Source organism: Felis catus, chromosome D1 (genome assembly GCF_018350175.1).
Source record: "Felis catus isolate Fca126 chromosome D1, F.catus_Fca126_mat1.0, whole genome shotgun sequence".
Lineage (NCBI taxonomy): Eukaryota > Metazoa > Chordata > Mammalia > Carnivora > Felidae > Felis > Felis catus.
Window position 1 is genome coordinate 61378372 of NC_058377.1, and position 24183 is coordinate 61402554.

Sequence of the window (24183 nt, forward strand, 5' to 3'; positions counted from 1 at the left end):
AAAAATATAGAATCAGCTAATAAAATAGATACTCTTAATTAATTATTAGAATTAATATGTTAATATATCAGTTAACATTACATTGCCATATTGCCCTTTGTCACCCTTGCTCCAGAGTATCTCCTTTGGTTACACTGTACTACTTGCATTTCCTCTAAGCAAAATGTTTTGTCTTACTACCATGTGTTTGTACATTCTGTGAACTTTGCCCAAAATACCTGATCTACTTTCCTCTGACTGAATGTTGTTTGTTGTCATTTATACCCGTTTTCTCATCTCAACCTCTGCAGTAACCTTCTCTTGACCCTTAAATCCTAGGCTAGTTGCTTTTTTTATATAATCCACAGGACTCTGACCTTACCCCTATCATGATATACACTATATCAATTTACATTTCTGTTTATTCCCAATAGACTCTCTCCAAATCATAAGTAATTGGCTGGATTATCGTTATACTCTTAAATCCCTGCAAATGTGAAATATATTGATTAGAAGAACAAATAATACATGACTCCACTTATATCAGGATTCTAAAATACACTCAGAGAAGCAGAAAGTAGAATGGTAGTTTGTCAAGGGCTAGGGGAATAGCCTGCTTGGGATTTTATCTCTTTCTCTCTCTCTTTCTCTCTCTCTCAGTATGAATAAATAAACTCTAAAAAAAGAAAAAAAAAAGAAAAGAGAGCCAGGTGTTTGAAGGATATGTATTGACTCATGACTCTCTGCCTGTCAGAACTATCTTCTTGTTTAGTCTATTCCAGTGAGCAAAATTCCATATTTTATCGTTCCATTCCTAAATGATGGGGTTTTTTTTCAAATATAAACACTTTTTTTTTAAGGACACTGACCCAGACTCTCTTTGGACATTAACATATCAATTGAATTTGGTCTAGGGGATAATTTTTTCCTTTTTTCTTTTTATTGAAATGAAATTCACATACATAAATTCAACCATTTAAAAGTGTACAACTCAACAGTATTTAGTACATTCATAATCTTGTACGTTCATCACTTCTACCTGGTGCCAGAATATATTCATCACTCCAAAATAAACCCTCATATCCACTAAGCAGTTAATCAACATTCTCATCTTCCTCCAGCCCCTCACAAACACCAATCTACTTCATGTCTTTATGCTTTTACCTGTTCTGAATATGTCATGTAAATGAAATAATACAATATGTGACACTTTGTGTTTGGTTTCTTTCACCTAGAATAATGTTTCTGAGGAGCATCTGTGCTACAGTGTGTCAATACTTCATTTTTATGGCTGAATAATATTCCATTGTATGCATATACTACAATGCGTTTCATCCATTGATCAACTCTCAACAGAATGATCAACTTCTATAGCAGAGACAACTTTCAAATTCTGATGTCTAATGAACACTAAAAGAAGCCCTTCCTTAATTATCAGATGTTTCACTTGTGTTCGTGAATGATTCTTTTCATAGATAAGTAGAAATTCGTAAGAACAAGATAATTTTTCCATTGTGTTAGCTAATTGTAGTTAATTTATGTTTTACAGAAGATGATTGTTAATTGCCTCGTCCATCTGTCTTTCAAATAGAATATCCCAATGTTTCTTTAAAAAGAGAGCAAATAAAAATATACACACATTGACCTCCACATACACTCACATTTCACAATGTGGTAAGGCTATACATTTTGGCAATTTTCTTCTTAGACTTCAGTATGTGGTGAAGTTGAGAGCATGATGTTTGAAGGAACACGGACGTGAGTTTAAGTCCTACTTCTACAGTGGGCAGCTTTCTTGGGCACTGTATGCTTTATGCAGACCTAGTGTGACAAGAAAAATAGTGTATTTTTGAACAAGACAGGGTTTGCTGGAATCAGGAAATTTGTAGTGTCTAATGTAAGTGAACATTAATACAGATAAAATTAGGTTAACATACTGCAATTAAATACATGGGTCTCAATGACACCTATGTGTCTACATATCTTTAAATCTTATATAGGGCAAAAAACACTAGGATATGGCAGGATTTATGTGTTATTTTACATAATATGTGGTCGTTTTTAATTCTGACTCCAATAATTTTTGATTGGGGAGATACTGAAATATTATTTAGTATCTTTTAACTGTCTCCTTTCCTTTAAAATGGAGCTAATAAAATTTACTTCCTTTGGTTTAAACGAGGCTAATTTTTGTAATGTAATTAAACGTTTGGAGTTTGAAGTAGAAATCCAATAACTCAATTTCTTGTCTTCTTTCAATAATACATCATTTTAAAGATTTCCCTCACTTGTTTTATAGTTACATTTTAATGTGTAAATGTCATACCTTTATAAGTACAACAAAATACCAATGACATCTCTAATTGACATATTTATTAGTTTATGTATTAGTATGCATTCATTGTATACAATATTACATATATTCCACTATGTACTGAAGATACAATGACAGAAACAACAAACATGGCCCCTGACTGTTTAGAAGGGGAGGGTAATTAAACAGTAGTTATGTTAGCAGGTAAGAGTCATGATTGCCAAATGCAATTACTTATGCTCACAGAGATTCATTCATTTATTAAAGAAAACAATTGAGATTTACTGGTATATACACTTGGTATATACACTGGTACATACACTAAATAGGTATATACCAGAGATTTAGAATAAAGCAACACAATGCCTTCCCACAACAATTCTTAATTAATTGGGGACGATAGACATGAAGATGTAAGTAAAATTGTACTGTATTATAATAAAATTATTAGTGGGTTATATTGAGAGGAAAAGAGAAATGACAATTCTATAAAATGTTAGAAAAACTCATCACAGAAAAAAATTTAAGATTATTTATTTATTTTGAGAGAGAGAGAGAGATCATGAACAGGGCAGCAGAGAGAGAGAGAGAGGAAGAGAGAGAATCCCAAGCAGGCCCCATGCTGCCAGCATGGAGTCCAATGTGGGGCTTGTGAGGTCATGACCCAAGCCAAAACCAAGAGTCAGATGTTCAACTGACTGGGCCACCCAGGTGCCCCAGAAAATTTTTTGTTTAATATTGGTGTTACAATTTCAAGCCAAGCAAATTGGTAAATGCTTAGAGTCTTGGGAAGGTTGGTGTATATGTATAAAAATACATTGAATCATCCAGTTTGAAAAAAAATGGCAATGTGTAGTCAGAGGCTGGAGAGAAAGGTGGGGATAAGAAAATGGAAAACTTTCTAAAATATGTTAATAACTTGACCTTTATTTTATACCTAATTGTAAATCACTTAATTATTTAAACTCAAATATTTAAGTAGAAGAGAGATATAAAAATTATTTCAGTAAGATCTTTCACACAATACTTTTATGGATGATAAATTAGATAAAAATAGTAAATAATAAATTGCATCAAGACAGTAACCAAAATAATACCATCCACTTGGCAGACAAAAAGAAAATACTTCCACTCTCACAAAACCATCCTTGAAATGATGATGTATTTCCCAGAGGGAAACAGACAGATGAAAGGTAAAGAGAGAGTCAGGATGTCACTTTCACTAAGCCAAACTTGACTACTTCAGCAAGTTTCTCCTGGCCCTGAGTACCTTGTGTACTGCAGACCTTATCTGTTTGGTTTTTAGGCTATAAACCAAGGGATTAAGGACTGGGGTCAAGAAGAGAAAGAGATTGGCCATGGTGACATGGAGAAGAGGAGATGTGAATGTACCAAACCTATGAATTAGAGCCAGGACAATGAGTGGCACATAAAAGATGCAGACAGTGAAAATGTGGGAAATGCAAGTATTAAGCGCTCTGAGCTGACCATCTTCTGAAGCAATACCCAGCACTGTTTTCAAAATAAGGATGTATGAAATGACAATGAACACAGAGTCAACTCCAAAGGAGCAGAGCACAAGAGACAGTCCATAGATGATATTGACTCTGACAGGGCCACAGGCCAGCTTCATAACATCAGGGTGGTAGCAGTAACAATGTGATAGGATAACATCCCTGCAGAAAGACAATCGCTTGAGCAGGATTGGCAAGGGTACCATCAACACCACAGCCCTAACCATGGCTGCAATTCCCATCCCCATGATCCGAGGAGAGGTTAAGACCACAGTGTAGTGCAATGGGTTGCAAATAGCTACAAATCGGTCAAAGGCCATGGCCAACAGGATGGCTGACTCCATGGAGGAGAAGGTATGGATGAAGAACATTTGTGTCAGACAAGAATGGAACTCAATTTCTCTGTGATTCAAGAGGAAGACACTGAGTACCGTAGGTAGAGTTGATAAAGACAGACCCACATCTGTGGTTGCCAGCATCGATAGGAAGATGTATTGAGGGTCATGAAGGCTGGAGGTGGTTTTGATAACAAAGAGGATGATGCAGTTCCCCAGGAGAGCAATTAGATACATGACACACAGTGGGATAGAGATCCATATTTGTACAGCCTCCAGTCCAGGAATGCCTGTTAGGAGAAGAGTGGGTGGCTGGAACCAGCTACTGTTTATAGGACCCATAAGGATATTTCTTGGGATCCAGCCCAAATGAGCTTCTAGGCATTTCTCTTAGGAGAAAAACACAGATTTTAAGATAGGAGGACATAGCGTACCTAACTCCCCTGGGGCAGCACTAATCCTAGAAATCCTTATCTACCAAAGAATTGATCCTTAAAATGTTTCCAAATTTATCTGAATAACTACCTGGAGTTAGGGCAATGGATAACTGCTAGTAAAAGGTAAGAGCTACTAGAGTTCCTTTGGCCTAGAACACTCCAACATGGATCAAGTGACAATGAAAATTTCTTGAAATTTCTTTAAAGAAAATAATTTTCTTTTTTATCTCAGTGCTTAGAAAAATTATTGTGAGGACTCTATTTCTTAATTTATTTAATTATGCTTGCTTCCATTTTTATTTTCAATCACCTTAATTGAAACTCTGAAAGAAATTCCTGCACTTTCTCCACATCAACATCATACCTATTCAGGCATCTGGAAATCTGGTCATTTTTCCTGTTCGTTTTACCTATAGAGATAAAGCATAGGATATTTCAATAACCCACATAAACCTCAAACCATTAAAAAAAATTCATGTGACATCCTGACATCCTTCATTTTTACAATTAATTCATATGTTGATTTTTCGAAATATGAGTGATAAAATCATTAAAGTGGATACTGTTATTATATCTTAGCTCGTGCTAGAATAGTTTCAAATATTAACAAATAATTTATTGAATAAAATTTGAAATACATCTATTTAAAAACATAGATATCGTTTACTAGGAAGTAAATAACAATACTTCAGTAAATATCTTAAAAATGGCGTAATTGATGTGGAATTTGTAAAAGAAAGTAATAAACAAAAAAGCAGAATGAGACCTATAAATACAGAGAACAAACTAATGGCAGAGGGAGTTGGAGGTTTGGGAAACGTGGGTGAAGGGGAGGGGGAGATATAGGCTTCCAGTCATGGAATGAATAAGTCATGGGAATAAAAGGTATAACATAGGGAATCCAGTCAATGGTATTGTAATAGTGTTGTATGGTGACAGAGAGGAGCTACGCTTGTGGTGAGTGTAGAATAACGCATAGAATTATTGAACCACTGTGTATTATGCCTGAAACTAATGTAACACTGTCTGTCAACTATGCTCAAACAAAAAATAGCATAATTGGAGGAAATGAGGTTAGCACTTATGTATTTATCTTACAAAGAAGGGTAGGAAGAGATTACAAATAATTGGTTGAATACACTTAGATTTAAGGTTTTTGTTTACGATTGCAAGCGGAAACAAAACAGTGATGTAACTGCATTCGGATATGTGAGATTGGGGAAGAAGGGAGGTAATATAACTGACCTGAAAGAGCATGAAATCAAAACACAATGTCTTTTGTGAAATTATATCATTTAAAAGTATGCCCCAAAATTGAAAAACCAGAAGAAAAATTAAACAGAGATTGATGAAGGATTCCTTTTCAGGAAAAAAGCTAGAGATGGGGAATATTAGCATAAGAGACATTTTTTTTTTCCCTCAGCCAAAACTGTGCTGTTTTAAAAGCATGTCAATGTAAGCAAAGTTATCTTTTTATAGATATAAACATATTTTCAAGGAGCAGATCCCAAATGAATCACAATATATACATATATACATTTCCATGCATTGATGTATAGACCTATGCGTGTTCAGTCCCCTACTCTCATATTCTTGGTAGTGAATGTCTACTCTATCCTACTATATTCTTTCATAGAGTGTCTATTAAAAAGAGTTTCACAGGGGCGCTTGGGTGGCTCAGTCGATTAAGCTGCAGACTTCGGCTCAGGTCATGATCTCGCGGTCCGTGAGTTCGAGCCCCGCGTCGGGCTCTGTGCTGACAGCTCGGAGCCTGGAGCCTGTTTCAGATTCTGTGTCTCCCTCTCTCTGACCCTCCCCCGTTCATGCCTTGTCTCTCTCTGTCTCAAAAATAAATAAACGTTAAAAAATTAAAAAAAAAAAAGTTTCACGAAGCATGTCGTTTTAGCTGAGGGAGTGAATCAGCACCTCATAAGGAGGGCCGCTAATAAGAAGACTGACTTTAGGCAATTAGAATACTGAACTTTATATATTATAAATTATATATAAATATTATACAGAAAAGATTAATATTAAAATATTATTTTTATTTTTATTTATTTTTATTTATTTTTATTTTTAATTTGATTTTTACTTATTTTATTTATTTATTATTATTTTTGTTATATATATATATATATATATATATATATATATATATATAAGCTGTATACGTGAAATATCTCAGTCTTCCTTGACATGAGTCAAGAAGGAGAAGGAAGAGAAGGAGGAGGAACAGGAGGAGGGGGATGAAGAAAGTCATAGTTCATAATAGAGAGGGCATCTGAACATACCACACACCCACAGTTACTCAACACACTGCATCCCACCACACTAAGAGCTGGAAGAGACATAAAATTCTGACCCACCACAATACACAATGTACCTCATTTAAGCACACAGAAATACATATACTACAGGTTCATATATACACATAACCATCTTTCCTCCCTTTGCTTTATTTCCCAATATACCTTGGAATTCATTCTTCTCTCTTTTATACTCATTTCCCCCTTCTGTTTTGGTCACTGAGCCATGAAGCACTACCAGCACACGCATCCATACACCAGGGACATCACTGCACCAGCAATGTGAAACTCAAGCATATATTCAGTCATATTGTTAGTGTTTCAATTTTTTTTAGCCGTTACAAGTTTAATACTTTTTGTGGTGTGCCTAGCCTTGTTTCATGAGAATGTCTTTTATTTCAACTAATCTTATTTTTTTTTCTTGTCACTCTCCACTCTAGTCCGATTGGTTGCTTAATTCCACCACATACAACTTTCTCATTCCAACATCAGAATATTTGTACACTTTCTGATGGGATCCTAAATGTGATCATGCTCTATCTCCACTGATGGTGATTAAATTAATTGATTGAAAGCCATGGGGCACCTGGGTGGCTCAGTCAGTTAAGTGTCCGACTTCGGCTCAGGTCATGATCTCATGATTTGTGGGTTCTAGCCCCGTGTTGAGCTCTGTACTGACAGCTCAGACCCTGGAGCCTGCTTCAGATTCTGTGTCTCCCTCTCTCTCAACCCCTCCCCCACTCACACTCTGTCTCTCTCTCAAACATAAATAAACATTTTTAAAAAATTAAAATAAATAAAATAAAAAAATAAAAGTCAGTCTATATCCAGAATTCTATAAAATCCTCTCATGCTATTTCATATTATAAGAATTCCTCAAGCCATTAAATCCATACAGAATGTACTTTTCCCCCAATAGATGGCATTTATGACATATAATTTCATATTGTCTTCCAGCCGAAACCTAAAGGAGTTTTCCTTATGCAGTTTGATTTTAAATACCTTTAAGATTGGGATTTTACCCTTCACATATTGCAGTCCAATACTGTTTGGACACAGAAAGTTCATAGTAAATTTTGTTTAAACAAATAAATTACTTGTTTAGAGGTTCCTACTGTAGTATAAATTTGCTAACCCCTAGCGAAGATTTAAAACTCACAAGAAATCCAGGCTCCTTTTTACTTGTTATTATTTTTTAAGTGTTTATTTATTTATTTTGAGAGAAAGCATGTGTGGAGGAGGGGCAGAGAGAGAGAGAGAGAGAGAGAGAGAAAATCCCAAGCAGAGTCCATGCCTAGCATGGAGCCCAATGCAGGACTCTATTCCACAACCCTGAGACCTTGACCTGAACTGCAATCGAGTCTGATGCTCATCTGACTGAGCCACCCAGGTGTCCTGAGCTCCCTTTTAAAAACCGATGTAGAAAAAGGTTTTGGGGTCATCCTCCTCACTGAGGCTCGTTTAGAACTGAAGAGTAGATGCCACTAAATTAGAAGCAGAGAAGGAGGTGACAATCAGATGAAGAATATTCATTCTTGTATTTATCAACCTGCTCGATTTCCAGTTATCCTTGTGCTAGAGTTCCATTTAACTCTGGTAGATTGCTCATCCTAGCCAGAGAGATATCTTGCTGGCTGTTCCTGGAGAGCCAGACATTTAAATACCATCTCCATAAGCCCTCCTTCCAAGCTCCTAAAAAATTCCTTTTAAGATGTATGTATCACTCCTGGAGTCTTCCTCCAGAGCCCACAACAAAACCCTGCTCTCTCACTTATGTACTATGAATCCCCATCTGTTAACCTTGAATTACAGAACACACTTTGGCTCCTCAATTAGGTGTCTTTATTCTCATCATTTCCCAACTCCCTTTTGGTTTCTTTTTTAAAGGCACTGATCTTCCATGACTTTCATTTTGAATCTATGGAAAATTTCAATGAAGCAGCTCCTAAAGAGGGTTCGCCATCTTTTTTTCTTTTGTTTTTTTAAGATTTATTTTTTTAGGTAATCTTTATATCCCAGCTGGGGCTTGAACGCATGACCCTGAGATCAAGACTCACATGCTCCTCTGACTGAGCAAGTCAGGTGCCCCTCATCTTTGTTCTTTTAAAGAATATACTTTCAACAGTTCTTTTTATGTGCCAGGCAACCTCCTTACTATGCAACCTGCATCCTCAGCATGGGTTGGCAGGTGAGCTCAGCAGCGCAGTTCTCTTGGACTCACCTTCCTTGGCATAGATGGAGAATGGATGGGCTCTTAGAAGATGCTAGAAACCACTGATAGAGATATTTGCCCAGCAGCCAGAGTTATTTATTGCCACAAGTAGAAAATCTTAGACACAAGGTGCCAGAGGGAGATTATCAAAATATTCTCCTGAGATAGTGGTTTTATCGTGCTACATATGAGATGTCACAGAAAACAAAGTCTTTGGAAGCAAGGACATGCCAAGCCTGCTTTTCTCAATGCTCCAGAGTCCCTGTAATTAATCACACATTCCAGCATGAAACCAGTTGTATCTCTACTGTTCACCACAAACATGTGATACACCTTTTTTTCAAGAAGTGATTTTTCCTGATAAGTGACCTTTAGGTATCCATACTTAGCTTGGATCATTTTCTGAGGTGAATAATTTTGAACTGTAATCTAATGTTTTTGAGAAGCTGAGGTTTGGACACTTTCTTTCACTATCATTGTTATAAATATCCATTATTATATTATTTCTCAACATTGTACTGCGATAGTTTTTTCTGAGAGGTATAGGACCACTTATATTAGTATGAGTTAGCAGGATTTTATTTAAACTTCTGGGTTTTCCTTCCTTTTCTTACTGCAAAGCTGTTAGTTGTTAGACACTTTCTCTCTTTTTAAAGTTTTATTATGTCTTTCCTGTGATTGTAACATTTTCCTCTCCTTTTAAAGTTCTAATCTTTATTTCCTACTTCATTCACAATGCTTAGAATGATACCTATCATATAGAGGCATTCAATATATTCTTGATCAATGAAAAATAAATGATGATGAAGACTACTTTTGGCAAAAATGGAGTAAGAGCAATTGAATTCATCTTCTACTCTCAACCAAAATAATTAGAAAAAAATGTATGAAGTAACAGTTTTTAAGACAATGAATCTCTGGCAACAAAGGACTATAATCTATGAGAGTCAGGAAACATACAAAATGAATCCCACAGGGATGCCTGGGTGGCCCAGTCTGTTAAACATCTGACTCTTGATTTTGGCTCTGGTCATGGCCTCATGTTTATGAGATCAAGCCCCGTGTCTTGCTCCCTGCTGTGCAGCTCAGACTCTGGTTGGGATTCTTTCTCTCCTCTCTTTCTGCCTTCCCCTCTCAAAATAAATAAATAAACATTTAAAAATAAATAAATAAATCCTACAATGGCCCTAGCTCACTGCTTTGAGAGAGTTTCCAGGCAGAAACCTAGACAGAGCCTATGAACTTCCTGAGTTGAGGAACCATTGCTGAGAATCCAAGAAGACAAAATTGTTTATAGAGTTCATGAGACAGAGTAACAAAGAGGAGACAACTACCAAAGGTAGAGCCTTGAAGATCTGCAGAGGGTTCCCTCAAATACTTATCAGAGTCCTGATTGGTGCATATGTGTAAAGAAGTGGCCTTTACCTGAGGCCAAAGAAACAACTCTCTAAGAGGAAAATGAAATAAGTTTAATAACCCACACACGGCCTGAGTAAGTGCCTGTTCCCAGCCACACTGGAAGAACTCATAGTCCACAGGTCATTGGGCAGAATACTTAGAAAAATAATGTCCAATCAGTGGGGGTAATGAACAATTCATTCTAGGTTAAAAGCTCACTTGTCATGCCCGATAAATCTTAAGCATAAGAACTTAAGGATCAAACTTAAATTCCAGATAATTTAAAAATCATATCAAAGCAAAGCTTAAGAATATTTATAGGTATATAAATAAATTTTAGGAATATAAACTTTAATATAAAATTTATATATAATTTTTAGTAAATATAAATTCTACTTACACACAACAAGGTAAAATTCATAGTATCTGAAATCCAATTAAAACATGCTTGCCGGGGTGCCTGGGTTGTTAAGTTGGTTAAGTTGGTTAAGTGGTTAAGTTGGTTAAGTTGGTTAAGTTGGTTAAGTGTATGACTCTTGATTTTGGCTCAGGTCATGATCTCAGGGTTGTCAGATCCAGCCCTGCATTGGACTCTGCACTGAATGTGGAGCCCACTTAAGATTCTCTCTTTTCCCCTCTTTCTCTCTACCCCTTCCCCACTTGCATGTACACACACCCTCTCTCTAAAAATGTAAAAAAATAAAAAATAAAAAAAAATACAAAGAAGCAAGAAAATATGACTCACTAAGAAAGAGAAAAAAATTAGTCTAAAGAAACTGATCCAGAATTGACAGATTTTGGAAATAGACAAGGGCATTAAAACAGTTGTTATAACTCTATTCCACATATCAAAAGATAAAATAGAGACATGGAATTAATGTTCAGTCTGAAATATATATATATATATATATATATATATATATATATATATATGTGTATATATATATATATATGAAGACAGATGGAGAAGTACATTTGGTAACTATATTTGTATTTAGCTTAGGAAAGATTTTGGTTGGAGGTATAGATATGAGTAATCAGATGGGAAATACACAGAATGAGAATAATGTATCACACACAGAAAAAATCAATAAGAATTATCTTGAGTGAATATGTGTGTGGTGGATGTGGATGTGTATCTGTATATGTATATGTGCATATAGTAGGGGAGTCCATAAAGGAGGAGCAGATTCAGAGCAGACAGAGTAGCACACTGAGTTGAGGTGACAAGGCACATTTACTCAAAGACATTGAAGACTTAATTCCATCAGAGATATAACGGCTGGGAATGAAACTTATCTACCATTAACACAGAAATCGTAACTTGCAAAGGGTTGAAATTTCATTAGAGAGCGAGCAGATCCCTCAAAGACATAGTGTGATGAAGGAAGTGAAGGAGCTGATGTTGGAACAAAGAGAAACATTTCCGTGTAAGAGACACGACAAAGAAGAAAATGCTTTAGAAATTGTTTGAAGGAAAAGATTCCTGACTGTTGGGAACAATATTGCTGAAAGCCCAATAATATATAGTCATTGAAAAAAATTTTTAAGGGTTAGATTAAGTGAGCAAATAAAATAAGGAAATCATACAAGACATCTGATTTTCTAATGCAGAAAGCAATTTTATGAAGATCATGGCACAATATTTCTGGGGATTAAGACAGGCTTGTGAAGAGAAATGAATGTTTTATAAGGTTAAAAAGAATTTTGCATTTATGAAAAGATCTATATTAGTATCTGTATTTGCTAACCAAAAGAAATATGAAAAGGATTTTCACTTTTATGGAAAAAGGTGAAGAGTGAAGTAATGTCCAGTGTTTGTGTTGCAGCGAGTCATTGTAGAGGCAGCTCACACCCTGAGCAGCGAGAGCGGCCTGGCCAGGCTCCTTCCTCAGGAAGCACACTCAGCCTCTCAACATCAAGACATTGTGGCTTTGAATTGTGCTTCTGAGTATCTGTGCAACCTAAGGTATCAGAATAGTTTAAGAGGGGTTATTTTTTGGATGTGGGAATATTAAAATTTTTTCACATGAAATTAGTAGTAATGCTTTTTTGCTTTATACCATTTGGCTTCCAAAAGTTTTCATAAGAATGCTCTAATTTTAATTTTTTTGTGTTTATTTTTGAGAGAGACAGAGTGTGAGCAGGTTAGGGGCAGAGAGAGAGGGAGACACAGAATCTGAAGCAGGCTTCAGGCTTTGAGCTATCAGTACAGTGCCCAATGTGGGGGTTCAACCCCACGAGCCATGAGATCATGACCTGAGCCGAAGTCAGACACTTAACCAACTGAGCCACCCAGGTGGCCCTCTAACTTTCAGATGGGAAGACACTTGTAGTTGTCAAGAATGTAAGACAGAGCTTCAGAGCTTTCTCTGAACTTTCGCTAACTAGACCTTAATCTGACTTCTCAACATCCTTATCTCATTTCTGCAGGGCATGAACTAAGCATATTACATCATTGTATCTAACCTTACTGTATGGAAGAAGTATACTGTCCAGAGAATTTATGGTTCTCACTAGAGGCTGGTATGAACCCCGTAACTGTGGGTTCCCTAAGGGTCACTATCAAGTTATGAAAGACCATTGAAAGTATATTTTATTGGTGTGGAGCCCTGTCCACATAAACAATTTGATTCTACAATGCAATACAAATTCCATGGATCCATATAACGTACAGTGAAGATTTAGAATAATGGGTAGAGAAAAAACACTTATATATTATTTATCCTCCAAATCAGTGAATGTGGACATTCTCCATCGTGTTTAAGCTCTGTATTTTTCTGTTCAGATCCAAGAACTATCTCTTCCTTGATAATTTCCTATCTTTCACTGTGACAGAAAGGAAAGGTAGCAACAAAATTAACTTGACATGTCATGACTCTTAAAGAGTCTCTTTGTATTGATGTACTCTAGCTCTTGTTGCCTTTTCCGCTCCCTAAAACCACTAGCAAATGTCGGTTGAATCATCGCTCATGACTGAATGATCCACTGTGTTGCCGGAGTGTATTGGATTCCTGGACAAACAGCATGTGGGCATCAGAAAGAACAAGGGGTAAGGTTATGGTATGGGGCAGGGACAATCTCTGTCCAATAATCCCTGAGTGATGCTACACAGTGTCACATAGCTATATGGGTGTACAGATAGATCCATTTTCACACTGATTTGTCCCATTCTTTTCTTTTTAAACTGATTTTTTAAAAGTTTTTATGTAATTATTTTGAGAGAGAGAGAGAGAGAGAGAGAGAGCACAGACAGGAGAGGGCAGAGAGAAGAAGAGAGAGAAAATCCCAAGCAAGCTCCACATTTTCAACACAGAGCCCTGTGTGGGGCTCAAACTCATGAACCACGAGATCATGACCTGAGCCAAAATCAAGAGTTGGACACAACCGACTGAGTCATCCAGGTGCCCCTATCCCACTCTTTTCAATCAGGGGTGATTTTTAATCTTATAATTATGTATTAGGTGGGTGTATAATCTTTGCCACATAGTGTAAATATAATCCATACAGGACTATACTATTCACATAGTATTTCACATACAAAAAATAAATTACACTGAACAGCTTCTAATGTAGCTTCTAATGAATAGTTTTAATTCTGTTGGAGAAGTACTTCTTTTACTTGATCACTCTAAATTTGTATTAATAACAGAGTGTTATCTAAGAAGAGCATGATATTTGGCAAGGAGAGCCTGACTTAATTTTCAGTTTTATTTCTTACTATATGTGTAGGTAAACCAAGTGACTAAACTTTTTGGACTTCAATATCCTCATCTTGCCAACAGTAAAATAATACCAGATATTTTTGTGGTTTTAAAAGAATTGTTATAGGGGTGCCTGGGTGGTTCAGTCAGTCAGTTGAGCATCTTCCTCTTGATTTCGGCTCAGGTCATGATCCCAGGGTTGTGGGATCAAGCCCCACATCAGGCTCTGCACTGAAGCAGAGCCTGATTAAGATTCTCTCTCACTCTGCCCCTTTCCCCTGTTTGTGCACCTTCTCTATCTTTCTAAAATTAATTTAAAAAATTAAAAACAAAAAAAACAACAAAACAGAAGAATTGTTATATCAGAAATTTGTGTTAAACTTGGCAAGTTTTATGGCAATGGTAGTGATATTAAAGACCACTTTTCCCCACATACATATCTCCCTTCCTACACTAGACAGCAGGGGTTGCAGGTTTTATATTAATTTATATACTTGTGTTTGATACAGATGTAATACAGGACAAAAATGGTTTTCAAAATATTTCATGATAAATTGCTCAATCCCCCCCCCCATGGATCTTATGCTATTTTTCAGGAGGTGGAAGATTCCTAAGGAACACATTATCATGACACTAAAAAATAGACCCTCTGCTCTGACAATCACACTCTCACAGAAATTCATGCATTTGACAAGTTGAAACCTCAACAACTTCTGTATTTCTATAACTTGTTCATGTCTATGAAGGCAATCTCACTGTGGACTACTGCCCCTGATAGAGCCATCATTAACTCCCCAAGAATGTCTAAGAAGGATGCTTTTCCTATAAGCCTACTTATTCCATAATTGGTTCTTTCTTAGCCTTACTAAAGGATAAAGAGCTCAGAAAACCACAGATGCTTTATTAGATTCCCCATGTCTCCTGGGTTTTAGGTCTCCCAGGATAGAGAAAGCTATAGAACCAGATTCCGAACCTCAGAGTGTTAGGAGGTCGGGACCTTGACCAAGAACATCCAGCTTATCTTGCAGGGCCTTGGAAGTCTGCAATTTCTGAACAAAGGAGGTAGTAAGCTTCTGATATCCCATATTGGACAGTAAGTGACTGCTGTGTTCTGAAGGCATGTCCTGTGAATCTCAGGTTTTAGATTAGGTATACTCCTGGTAGAGAAAAGGATATGCGACTTTTTTCTTGCCATATATGCCCATGTACAGCATCTGCCCCAGGATCATGGCCTAAGAAGATCTATGGTAGTGGTGGAGGCATATCCAATACCTGTGAAATGATACTTGTCATTGATATGAATATCTGACTACCTCGCTGGACCATGCTCTTTCAAGCTAATGAAGAGTTCATTGAAGGCTGGTTTATGGCTCTTGAAACAGCCAATCTCTGTGAGGAAGAATTATTTCAGAATATGAAAGTTGGGTTAATTCCAAAACCCATTCCAAAATGGGTTTCTTCCAACAGAAGAAAAAGGCTTGGGGCTTTGTTGCCCCAGCTGTAGTCATCACAGATAAGATTCCTTTATAAGATAGATCCCTTGATTTTTTAGGTTCTATACCAAAGGCTTCTGTTTTGGTTCTTTAGTTACTTTCAGATTTCTGGTTAAAACTCTTTTGGAACAATTTAGTGCAGAAAGAGTTTGTCTCATTTCATCCAAAACAGAAAAGGAGTTGAGACACAAGTCTAGCTGTAGTGGGTGTGGAAGCCAGTTTCACAGGACAGTAAGAGCTGTAGCTCAGAAGGGTCTCTGATGGCAGCTTTTGCTTACTGGGTTTTATTGATATTTTTGTGGGGGGGGGAGAGTCTTATCTATATATTTGGGGTAAAGAAGAATTAAGGTGGTAAATAAAATTGAAATGCTAAAGTATGACATAAATCAGAAGTAAAGGGTATGAGAAAGATATAGATGGTTTGGAAGAAGGAATGGAAAAAAAGGAGAACATTTACGAGAACCATCCTTCTTGGTAAATAACAAACCCATGAGCCCCATTGGACTGCATGCGTCTGATAAAGTTCTGGCTAGCTCTGAGAAAAGGGTTACAAGTTTCTCAGATCAGTTGGCTCACTGTGGCCTCTCCTGCCATCGTCTGTGGGTACGTTCCTTCAGCGACAGCAGTATGTTAGCTTTGAGTGAGGTAAGCAGTGAGTATTAGAAAGGGAAATTATGTGAGTTATAATAGGAGATACTGGGTTTCCGGATGATTCTTGGAACATAACTGAATGGCTGAAAGTGATAAAGGAAGCCTCAGCCAAAGACTATGAGGGCCATGCCATCTCTGCTTATCTTATGAACTGTGGTTGAGTTGGTATCTAAGCTGGTTTTCAAAATCAGCACATTTCTGTGTATTTATGGGATTGATTTTAATCTATTAGTACACATTCATTTAAAATGTGGTATCGGGGGCGCCTGGGTGGCGCAGTCGGTTAAGCGTCCGACTTCAGCCAGGTCACGATCTCGCGGTCCGTGAGTTCGAGCCCCGCGTCAGGCTCCGGGCTGATGGCTCGGAGCCTGGACCCTGTTTCCGATTCTGTGTCTCCCTCTCTCTCTGCCCCTCCCCCGTTCATGCTCTGTCTCTCTCTGTCCCAAAAATAAATAAAAAACGTTGAAAAAAATAAAAAAAAAAATGTGGTATCCTAGAGGTGTCTGGGTGACTCAGTTAGTTAAGGACCTGACTCTTGGTTTCAGCTCAGGTCATGATCTAAGGCCTGAATCAGGCTCCACGCTGACATTGCAGAGCCTGCTTGGAATTCTCTCTCTCATCTTTCTCTTCACCTCTCCCCTGCTTGCATGCTCTGTCTATCTCTCTATCTCTAAGATAAATAAATAAACTTTAAAAAATGTTGTATCCTCAGTACTTCTGAAAGAAAAGTGATAGAATGGGAACAAGAGAAGAAGATATGAATGGGGAAGGTCACTGCAGACCTGGGTTCAGAGAGGAAAGAGTTGGAAGGTTGACTAGCATCAGATGAAGCAGGCAACAATTCCCTCTGACCAAACCTGATCTTTCTTGGTTCCTTGGCATGTCACTAGTCTTTGTGAACAACTTGTTCTTTCAGTCATCATTTCCTTCAACTGCTGGACAACTTTGCCCTTCCTGTCATTTGATCCCATGCCTCTGAGTATTCTTGATCATGAAATTTGAACTTTCCTGGTGAAAAATCAGTTGAGCCTCTGTTCCTGTATGGCTGCTTCTGCCAGGAGACCCTTAATTCTACTATAAAATCTTTCTTTATTCTCACTTTGCTAGCCTTCACTACTGTTGGGCAATTGTTTTTTCATTCTTATTTTCTGTTCTCCACATCTTTTTTAAATAGTATCTCTTCCATATTTCTCCTTTTTTTCCCACATGAGCTTTGGCATTAACTCGAATAATTATTGCTTTTTATTTTATTGCAAAGATCTGGATCAAATGTGAGTCTTTTGAAAATCTTCCATATATCCCTTAATATTTTTCTGACTACTTTTTGCCTCAGTGGAAGAAGCAGAACACCTATATAATAACTGATTGAATTATCTTTTGTAATCATGGGGGCTTAATCCCCAAAATTGTTCACTTTCTTGCTTCAAATTCTTCTTTACTACCAAACTCCTCTGACATAAACTGCCATTTTCGTCTCTTATGTTCCAAAGAACATTTCCCAATACCTTTTGCTCCTTCCAGTTACTGTTTTCCTTTCCTTTAGTGCCTACCTTCTTAACAGTTGTTCATAACTGGTATTCTCAGCTATTTTATACCCAGTGCCTTTCAATCTGGAATCAGACTTCACACTCATCAATTCCTTGAAATTGTACTAGACACTAATGAAAGTCTAATATTTTTCACTAGATGCTAGTGAAGGTCTAACATTTTTTAATGTTTATTCTTATTATTTTTAAGAGAAAGTAAGTGAGGTAGGGGCAGAGAGAGGGGACAGAGGATCCGAAGCAGGCTGTACACTGATAGGCTGAAAGCAGTGAGCCTGATGTGGGGCTCAAACTCACGAACCACAAGATCATGACCTGAGCCGAAGTTGGGCACTCAACCAACTGAGCCACCTAGGTGTCCCAAAGTCTAATACTTTTATTCTACATCCTACTCTCAACACAACAACTGGGAAGTGGCAATAAATCATGATCATGATCATCATCACCACCACCACCACCAAACTGGAAATAATAAAAAAAAAATAGCATTGAAAAAATGACTCAGAACTGTGAAAATTATAGTAGGTGGACAGGACTGTAATGAAATCAAGGCAAATGAATGAGAAGAAAGCTTGAAGAAGGGATTGCTCACTAGTGGCAAATGAAACAATGTGTTAAAAACATGGGTTTTTTAAGCAAGAGAATTTGAGTTTGAATCTCTAATTGGTTAGATACTAGCTTAGAAAAATTATTCAAACCACTCATGCCATAGTGTCCTAAAGTGTGAAGTGGACCATACTAGTTGTCATTCTGTTGGGTTCTTATTGCAATTGAATGGTATTTTGTGACCATTAAATTATAGATAAGTGGTTAACACAGGATAGAACTCATGGTAAATACTCAAAATTAGTTGAACAGTATAAATAATGTGGGGACTAAAATGTGTTATTTGAGGGCTGTCACTGTGATTAAATAAACTACATGTTGGAGATACAGTTAGGGAAGAGATTTAATACCAGAACTTCTCTTCTTAGGTCTTTCTTTTTTAAAACTAATAGAATAACTTATAGTAAACTAAACTGAAATATACAGCTTGATATGTATGTATTTTTGCTTTGAGGTCCAGGTCCATGATTGGATGTTAGTCTTTTGTATCTAGAAGAGAAGTAGCTATGAGCTAGTTCCATTCCAACCTATAGGGACAGAGAATTTGGAGTGATGAAATTCTTCTACCAAGGTCCCAGTTGCTTCATGGCATAGCTGAGACTACAGTTCAGTTCAGGCTAGAACCTCATGCTTCGTCCACTTTTCTTTCCCTTGCACTATACAGGTTTGAGATAGTCTGCCAGATTTATTTCCTTAGTGGTTCCATAGACATGCCATAAACTAATATAATTTAAAACAATTGTTTTAACTTTCTCTGAAAAAGAAATCTCCTCCTCTATTCCTTATGTTGATTAGTGGCATCACATTTTTCTAGACAGTGTGTCTCAAAATGTCCTATTGCCTTTCATTTTGCCTCATATAACTTATCACCTGGAATTCTCTTTTATTTATTTATTTTTAAACACATTTTTTCAAGGTGCCTGGGTTGCTCAGTTGTTTGAGAGTCTGACTCTTGATTTCGGCTCAGGTCATGATCTCACAGTTCGTGGAATGGAACCTTAAGTTGGGCTCTGTGCTAACGGCATGAAGCCTGCTTGGGATTCTCTCTCTCTCTCTCTCTCTCTCTCTCTCTCTCTCTCTCTCTTTCTGCATCTCTCCTGCTCTTACTCACTTTCTCTTTCTCAAAATAAACAAATAAACATTTAAAAGCCCCACACTTCTTCTCCATCCCCTTTTTTCACTGTTTAAACTATGTTCCGAGTTCTACTTTGTTGGAAAAGCTTCCTACAGTAAATCAGGTAAATCCTCCACCTCATCAATCTATCTTTCTGCCTTTTAAACCATATTTACTCAACAAAAATATATTATGTTAGATGTTGAATATATACTCATAGCCATCACGAAACTTAAGAAAGATTGGTGAAAAATATTACAAACTATTCATTAGGAATTGTATCGGTGTGCTATTGGGAAGTAGAGAATAAAAAATAAGCATATTGTCCATCAGCAAAGACCTCTCTGAAAGGGTAAATCTTAAATTTTTATCCCATTATGTTCTCCTTAAAACTGTGGTAAAATATTAGAGATTCAGTAAGTATTGTTGAATAAGAAATCAATTCTCAGTATAAGAGACCTAAACCTAAAGTCTTTAGCTTGACTTTTAAAACTTTGAATCTTCAAGACACAATTTATTTGTCCGGTCATATTTCTCATGTCTCTAAGCCTTTGATACACTACATAATTTGATTTTTATAGTGACTTACAGTCCTTGTTTTAGGTTTTTACTTGTCTTGGTTCTTTTTTTCCAATGATAGTCTCTTGAAAGCCAAAGGCTTTCTGATAAACACATCTACTGACAACACTTCAATGAATCTTTGTATCATCCCCTAGTTAATGTCTCTTTCACATTATACACACGTGACTGCATGTCTCCCGTCATTCTTATCTTGATCTGCTTTGAGAGGATGCTTACTTGTGTCTATGTCCCATGATCCTCACAAGGGTAGGAGATCCTTGAAATAGAGGATATGTATAGTTTATATTTAATTCCTTCTTTAGCATAGTATTAATCACAGAATGAACTTAAAGAAATATTCATTAACTTATTTAAATCTTGCATGTGTCTGCAACTCATTTTTTATTATTGTGGTTATTTCATTACCTATGAGATGCCTTTCTCTTTTCTCCAGTAATGGTATGCAAGTTTGAGCAGAAAAAGAAAAAAAAGAAGGGAAGGAAAAGGCAAATATTTGAACACAAGCTGAAAGGAATAAATTGGAGAAAAAGGCAGTGGAGACTAGAGAGAATGAAGGGAGGAATATAACATATGTGGAAGATAGGACACATGGTCTGCTGAGTTAGAATGATGTTATATGAGTCCTTGCTTTGCACAGTGCTGTATTAATACTGTGCATGTTGGAAGAACATGTTTTCAATATGCACAGTATTGAGTTAATACAGCACTACGCAAAGCAAGGACTCCCTAGACTTCTCTTTCTCTCCAAGTTATTTTCACTTGGTGATGAAAAAGCTAAAGTCTTTAAATTACAGAAACAATGGTCGTTACAGATTTGAATTCTCAAAAGGTCATACCAATATTCTGGACACTTTGTTACTGGAGTGTGCAATTAATCACCAGAAAGAAACTGTGATTAACACTGGAAATGACCAGTCATATAAGAAGGAAAACCATGATGTGCAAGAGCATATAAGAGGCTTTCATGTATGATGCTAAGTCAATAAGTACAATGTATCTGCCACAGTGTCTAGACAAAATTATAAACCTATAAAATGTTTATTATCATTACTGTTGTTGTTGTTCTTATAGTTATAGTTAAAACCATTAGCATTACCAGTAGCATCAGTTCTATAAGATCATGGTAACTTTCATGTCAATGAAGCCTATCTGGCTTGTCATCTTTGAACCATTACTTACTATCAATCCTTTCTTAAAGCAACAACTGTATTGCAATGCCAAGATTCATACTCAAACCAGATGAAATAACTATGATTTTTCACTCCGTCTCTCTCTTTTTCCATTCCAGTGTCCAGTGTCAGAGGACAGAGTAAAAGATGACAATCTCTTCAAACCACACCAACCTTAGAGATATTTGGTATACCATGACTGGGATCCCAGGACTGGAATATGCACACATATGGATCTCCATTCCCATCTGTTTCATGTACATAGTTTCTGTTTTAGGCAACACCTTCTTATTATTCCTGATCTTCACTGAACGCAGTCTTCATGAACCCATGTACCTTTTCTTGTCCATGTTATCCCTGGCAGATATCTTTCTCTCCACAGTCACCACACCAAAGATGCTAGCAATCTTCTGGTTCCAAGATGGGGGTATTTCTTTTGGTTGCTGTGTGTCCCAAATGTTTTTTCTCCACTTCATCTTTGTGGCAGAGTCTGCCATATTGCTGGCCATGGCATTTGACCGCTATGTAGCCATCTGCCATCCACTAAGATATACTACAATTCTAACCCCCTCAGTCATTGGAAAAATGGGCATTGCCTCTGTGATCAGGAGTTTCTTCATCTGCTTCCCCTTGGTTTTTCTGGTTTATCGGCTTGCTTACTGTGGGAGGAATATTATTCATCACTCATATTGTGAACATATGGGCATTGCCAGGCTAGCCTGTGATAGCATCAAAATCAACATCTACTATGGGGTGATTGTGGCCCTATTTTCTACATGCCTGGATGTGGTGTTTATCATTGTTTCCTATGCCCTTATACTCTGTACTGTTTTTAGAATTCCTTCCCAAGATGCCCGACTCAAGACTCTGGGTACTTGTGGCTCCCATGTCTGTGTTATCCTGCTGTTCTATACTCCAGCCTTTTTTTCATTCTTTGCTCACCGATTTGGGGGCCACCATATACCACTCCATGTACATATCCTCCTTGCCAATCTTTATGTGGTGGTACCACCCACTCTCAATCCCATCATTTATGGAGTTAAGACCAAGAAAGTTCAGGAGAAGTTTGTCCATGTCTTTTCTGTGAGCAATAAATTCTGCTGATGTAGACTATCCAGCTCAATTTTTCATTTTTCTATGTAACTAATTGAAGAGTACTTAAAATTATATCAGACATCTTATATCATGCCAGCATTAGGGTAGAATGATAACAGTAAATTTTTGAGATAATTTTACATCATAATTAATTAATTAATTGCTGCTTTTGTTCAGGACAGTATCAGACCAAGGGCATTTTAGATTCTGTGTAAGTGTGAGTTCAGTTACAACAGACTTAAAACACAATAACTCAATAGTTATCTTCAATTTCATATTGGTACAGAAAAACAGGAAAAGTAAAAACACAACCCACCCACTAAAAAATAGAAAAAACAAATTGCTAAATCAACTTAACAGGTTTTCAGCCTATTTTCCCATATTATCTTTGTATTTCAGAGAAAATAATACTTATATATTTAGCACTGTGATCTATCAGTTGAGTAGTTGGGCTCTACGCTCAAGATTTGAATTTTAGATGTCTCATCTTTGTAAAGAGTATTTACCCTTTCTGGGCTTCTTTAGCTTTATATTGAGCTTAAAATATTTCATATTTTATAAGGTTGTTGAAAGTATTAAATAAGATGATTTACACAAAGCTTCTAAACTGTGCATAACACACATTGAAATATATCCCATATGTCTATATATATATATGTCTATATATATATATATATATATATATATATATATATATACATGAAATACCACAAAAATTCCTTTTGAAAACTATAGATTTTTATTTTCTTCCACTAGAGTCTACTGTCACTAAATGCTTCTGTTAAAAAGTACCAGTAGAACATGGTAAGGAAGAAGGAGGTTCGACTGCAGAGCAAGTTCCTTTTAGAAACAAAAAAGGAGTAGCAGAACCCCTTCCAGCATGAGATGGGGGAGAGACACAGATAGGAATGGAGAAAAAGGAAGATACAGTCCAAGTTTCAGCTGCACATTCTCGGTATTCATTCAAAGTATCAGGGCATACAAAATAAAAAGATAGAAACCCAATGAATTTAGAGAAGAAAGTGAAAAGCAGTGGAAGAGGAATACCTTATTTCCTACTTAAGTATCTGAGGGAGATTTCTTAACAAATTGTCTCATGCCACATGGGAGAACAGCATTAGAGTAAAAATGACCATGTGGCATGTTCAGTCAGTGAACTGGTTTCCTCTCGTTCCACAAGAGCAACAGATGAATGTAGGAGTTCCTTACGGCACTGTGGGGAACACAAAGATCATGGTGAATGCTGACTCATGAAGTTGAAAAGGGAGAGGCTTTGGCTAAGAGAAAAGTGGCTCCATAGCCAAGAGCCACAGACACAAATGTTAGAGTCAGCAAAGTAAGAGAAAATGGGTCAGGTTTCAAGGCTTGTTGATTAGATCCAACATTTCAGATGCCTCATTAAGTGGGATCCAAGAGACAATAATCAAATTTCAGCAAAGGCTGCGGAAAGGATAGAGGCCTACACAGAGTGAAGAGGTAGGATAAGGTTCATTCAACAAGGCTCAGCTAAGTACACAGACATAGACCAGGGGCCCATCCAGTTCTCACATCCAGTCCCTCAGTGTTGTCTGGATTGTTGACTTCCCCTTGAAAACAGATGATAAGAGAATTGTGTGGGAGAATATCAATTTCAAATTGACAGAAAAGTTACTGACAGATTACATGATGCCACAGAAAGCATATTTCTTAAACTCAAAAACTTTAATTGACCTGTAAGTGGGAAGTTGGAG

At 36.9% G+C, this 24183-nt stretch overlaps 2 protein-coding genes across 7 annotated transcripts in view; one reads left to right on the top strand and one right to left on the bottom strand.

Annotated features, from left to right (window-relative positions):
• Positions 1 to 22471, top strand: part of LOC101089545 (olfactory receptor 52Z1-like) — a 102343-nt gene extending 79872 nt beyond the window's left edge. For 3 of the 6 annotated variants that reach the window (XM_045038824.1, XM_019811928.2, XM_023239492.2), the window contains 2 exons: positions 12325 to 12464; positions 21478 to 22471. In XM_045038824.1, the coding sequence (XP_044894759.1) occupies positions 21506 to 22462 (957 nt within the window). In that variant the 5' untranslated portion in view covers positions 12325 to 12464; positions 21478 to 21505 and the 3' untranslated portion in view covers positions 22463 to 22471. Of the gene's footprint in view, positions 1 to 12324; positions 12465 to 13443; positions 13548 to 21477 lie in introns of all 6 variants that reach the window. The other 3 variants (XM_045038826.1, XM_023239493.2, XM_045038825.1) reach the window with 2 other exon arrangements.
• On the bottom strand, positions 3531 to 4484 carry LOC101094129 (olfactory receptor 51A4-like). The gene has a single exon (XM_003992806.1). It carries the CDS (start codon positions 4482 to 4484, stop codon positions 3531 to 3533), a length of 954 nt encoding a protein of 317 aa, XP_003992855.1.
• Positions 22472 to 24183: the final 1712 nt, after the last annotated feature.

Bases quoted from the DNA above. Each gene is read 5' to 3' on its own strand.
- LOC101094129 (XM_003992806.1), bottom strand. From the start codon at position 4,484: ATGGGTCCTATAAACAGTAGCTGGTTCCAGCCACCCACTCTTCTCCTA.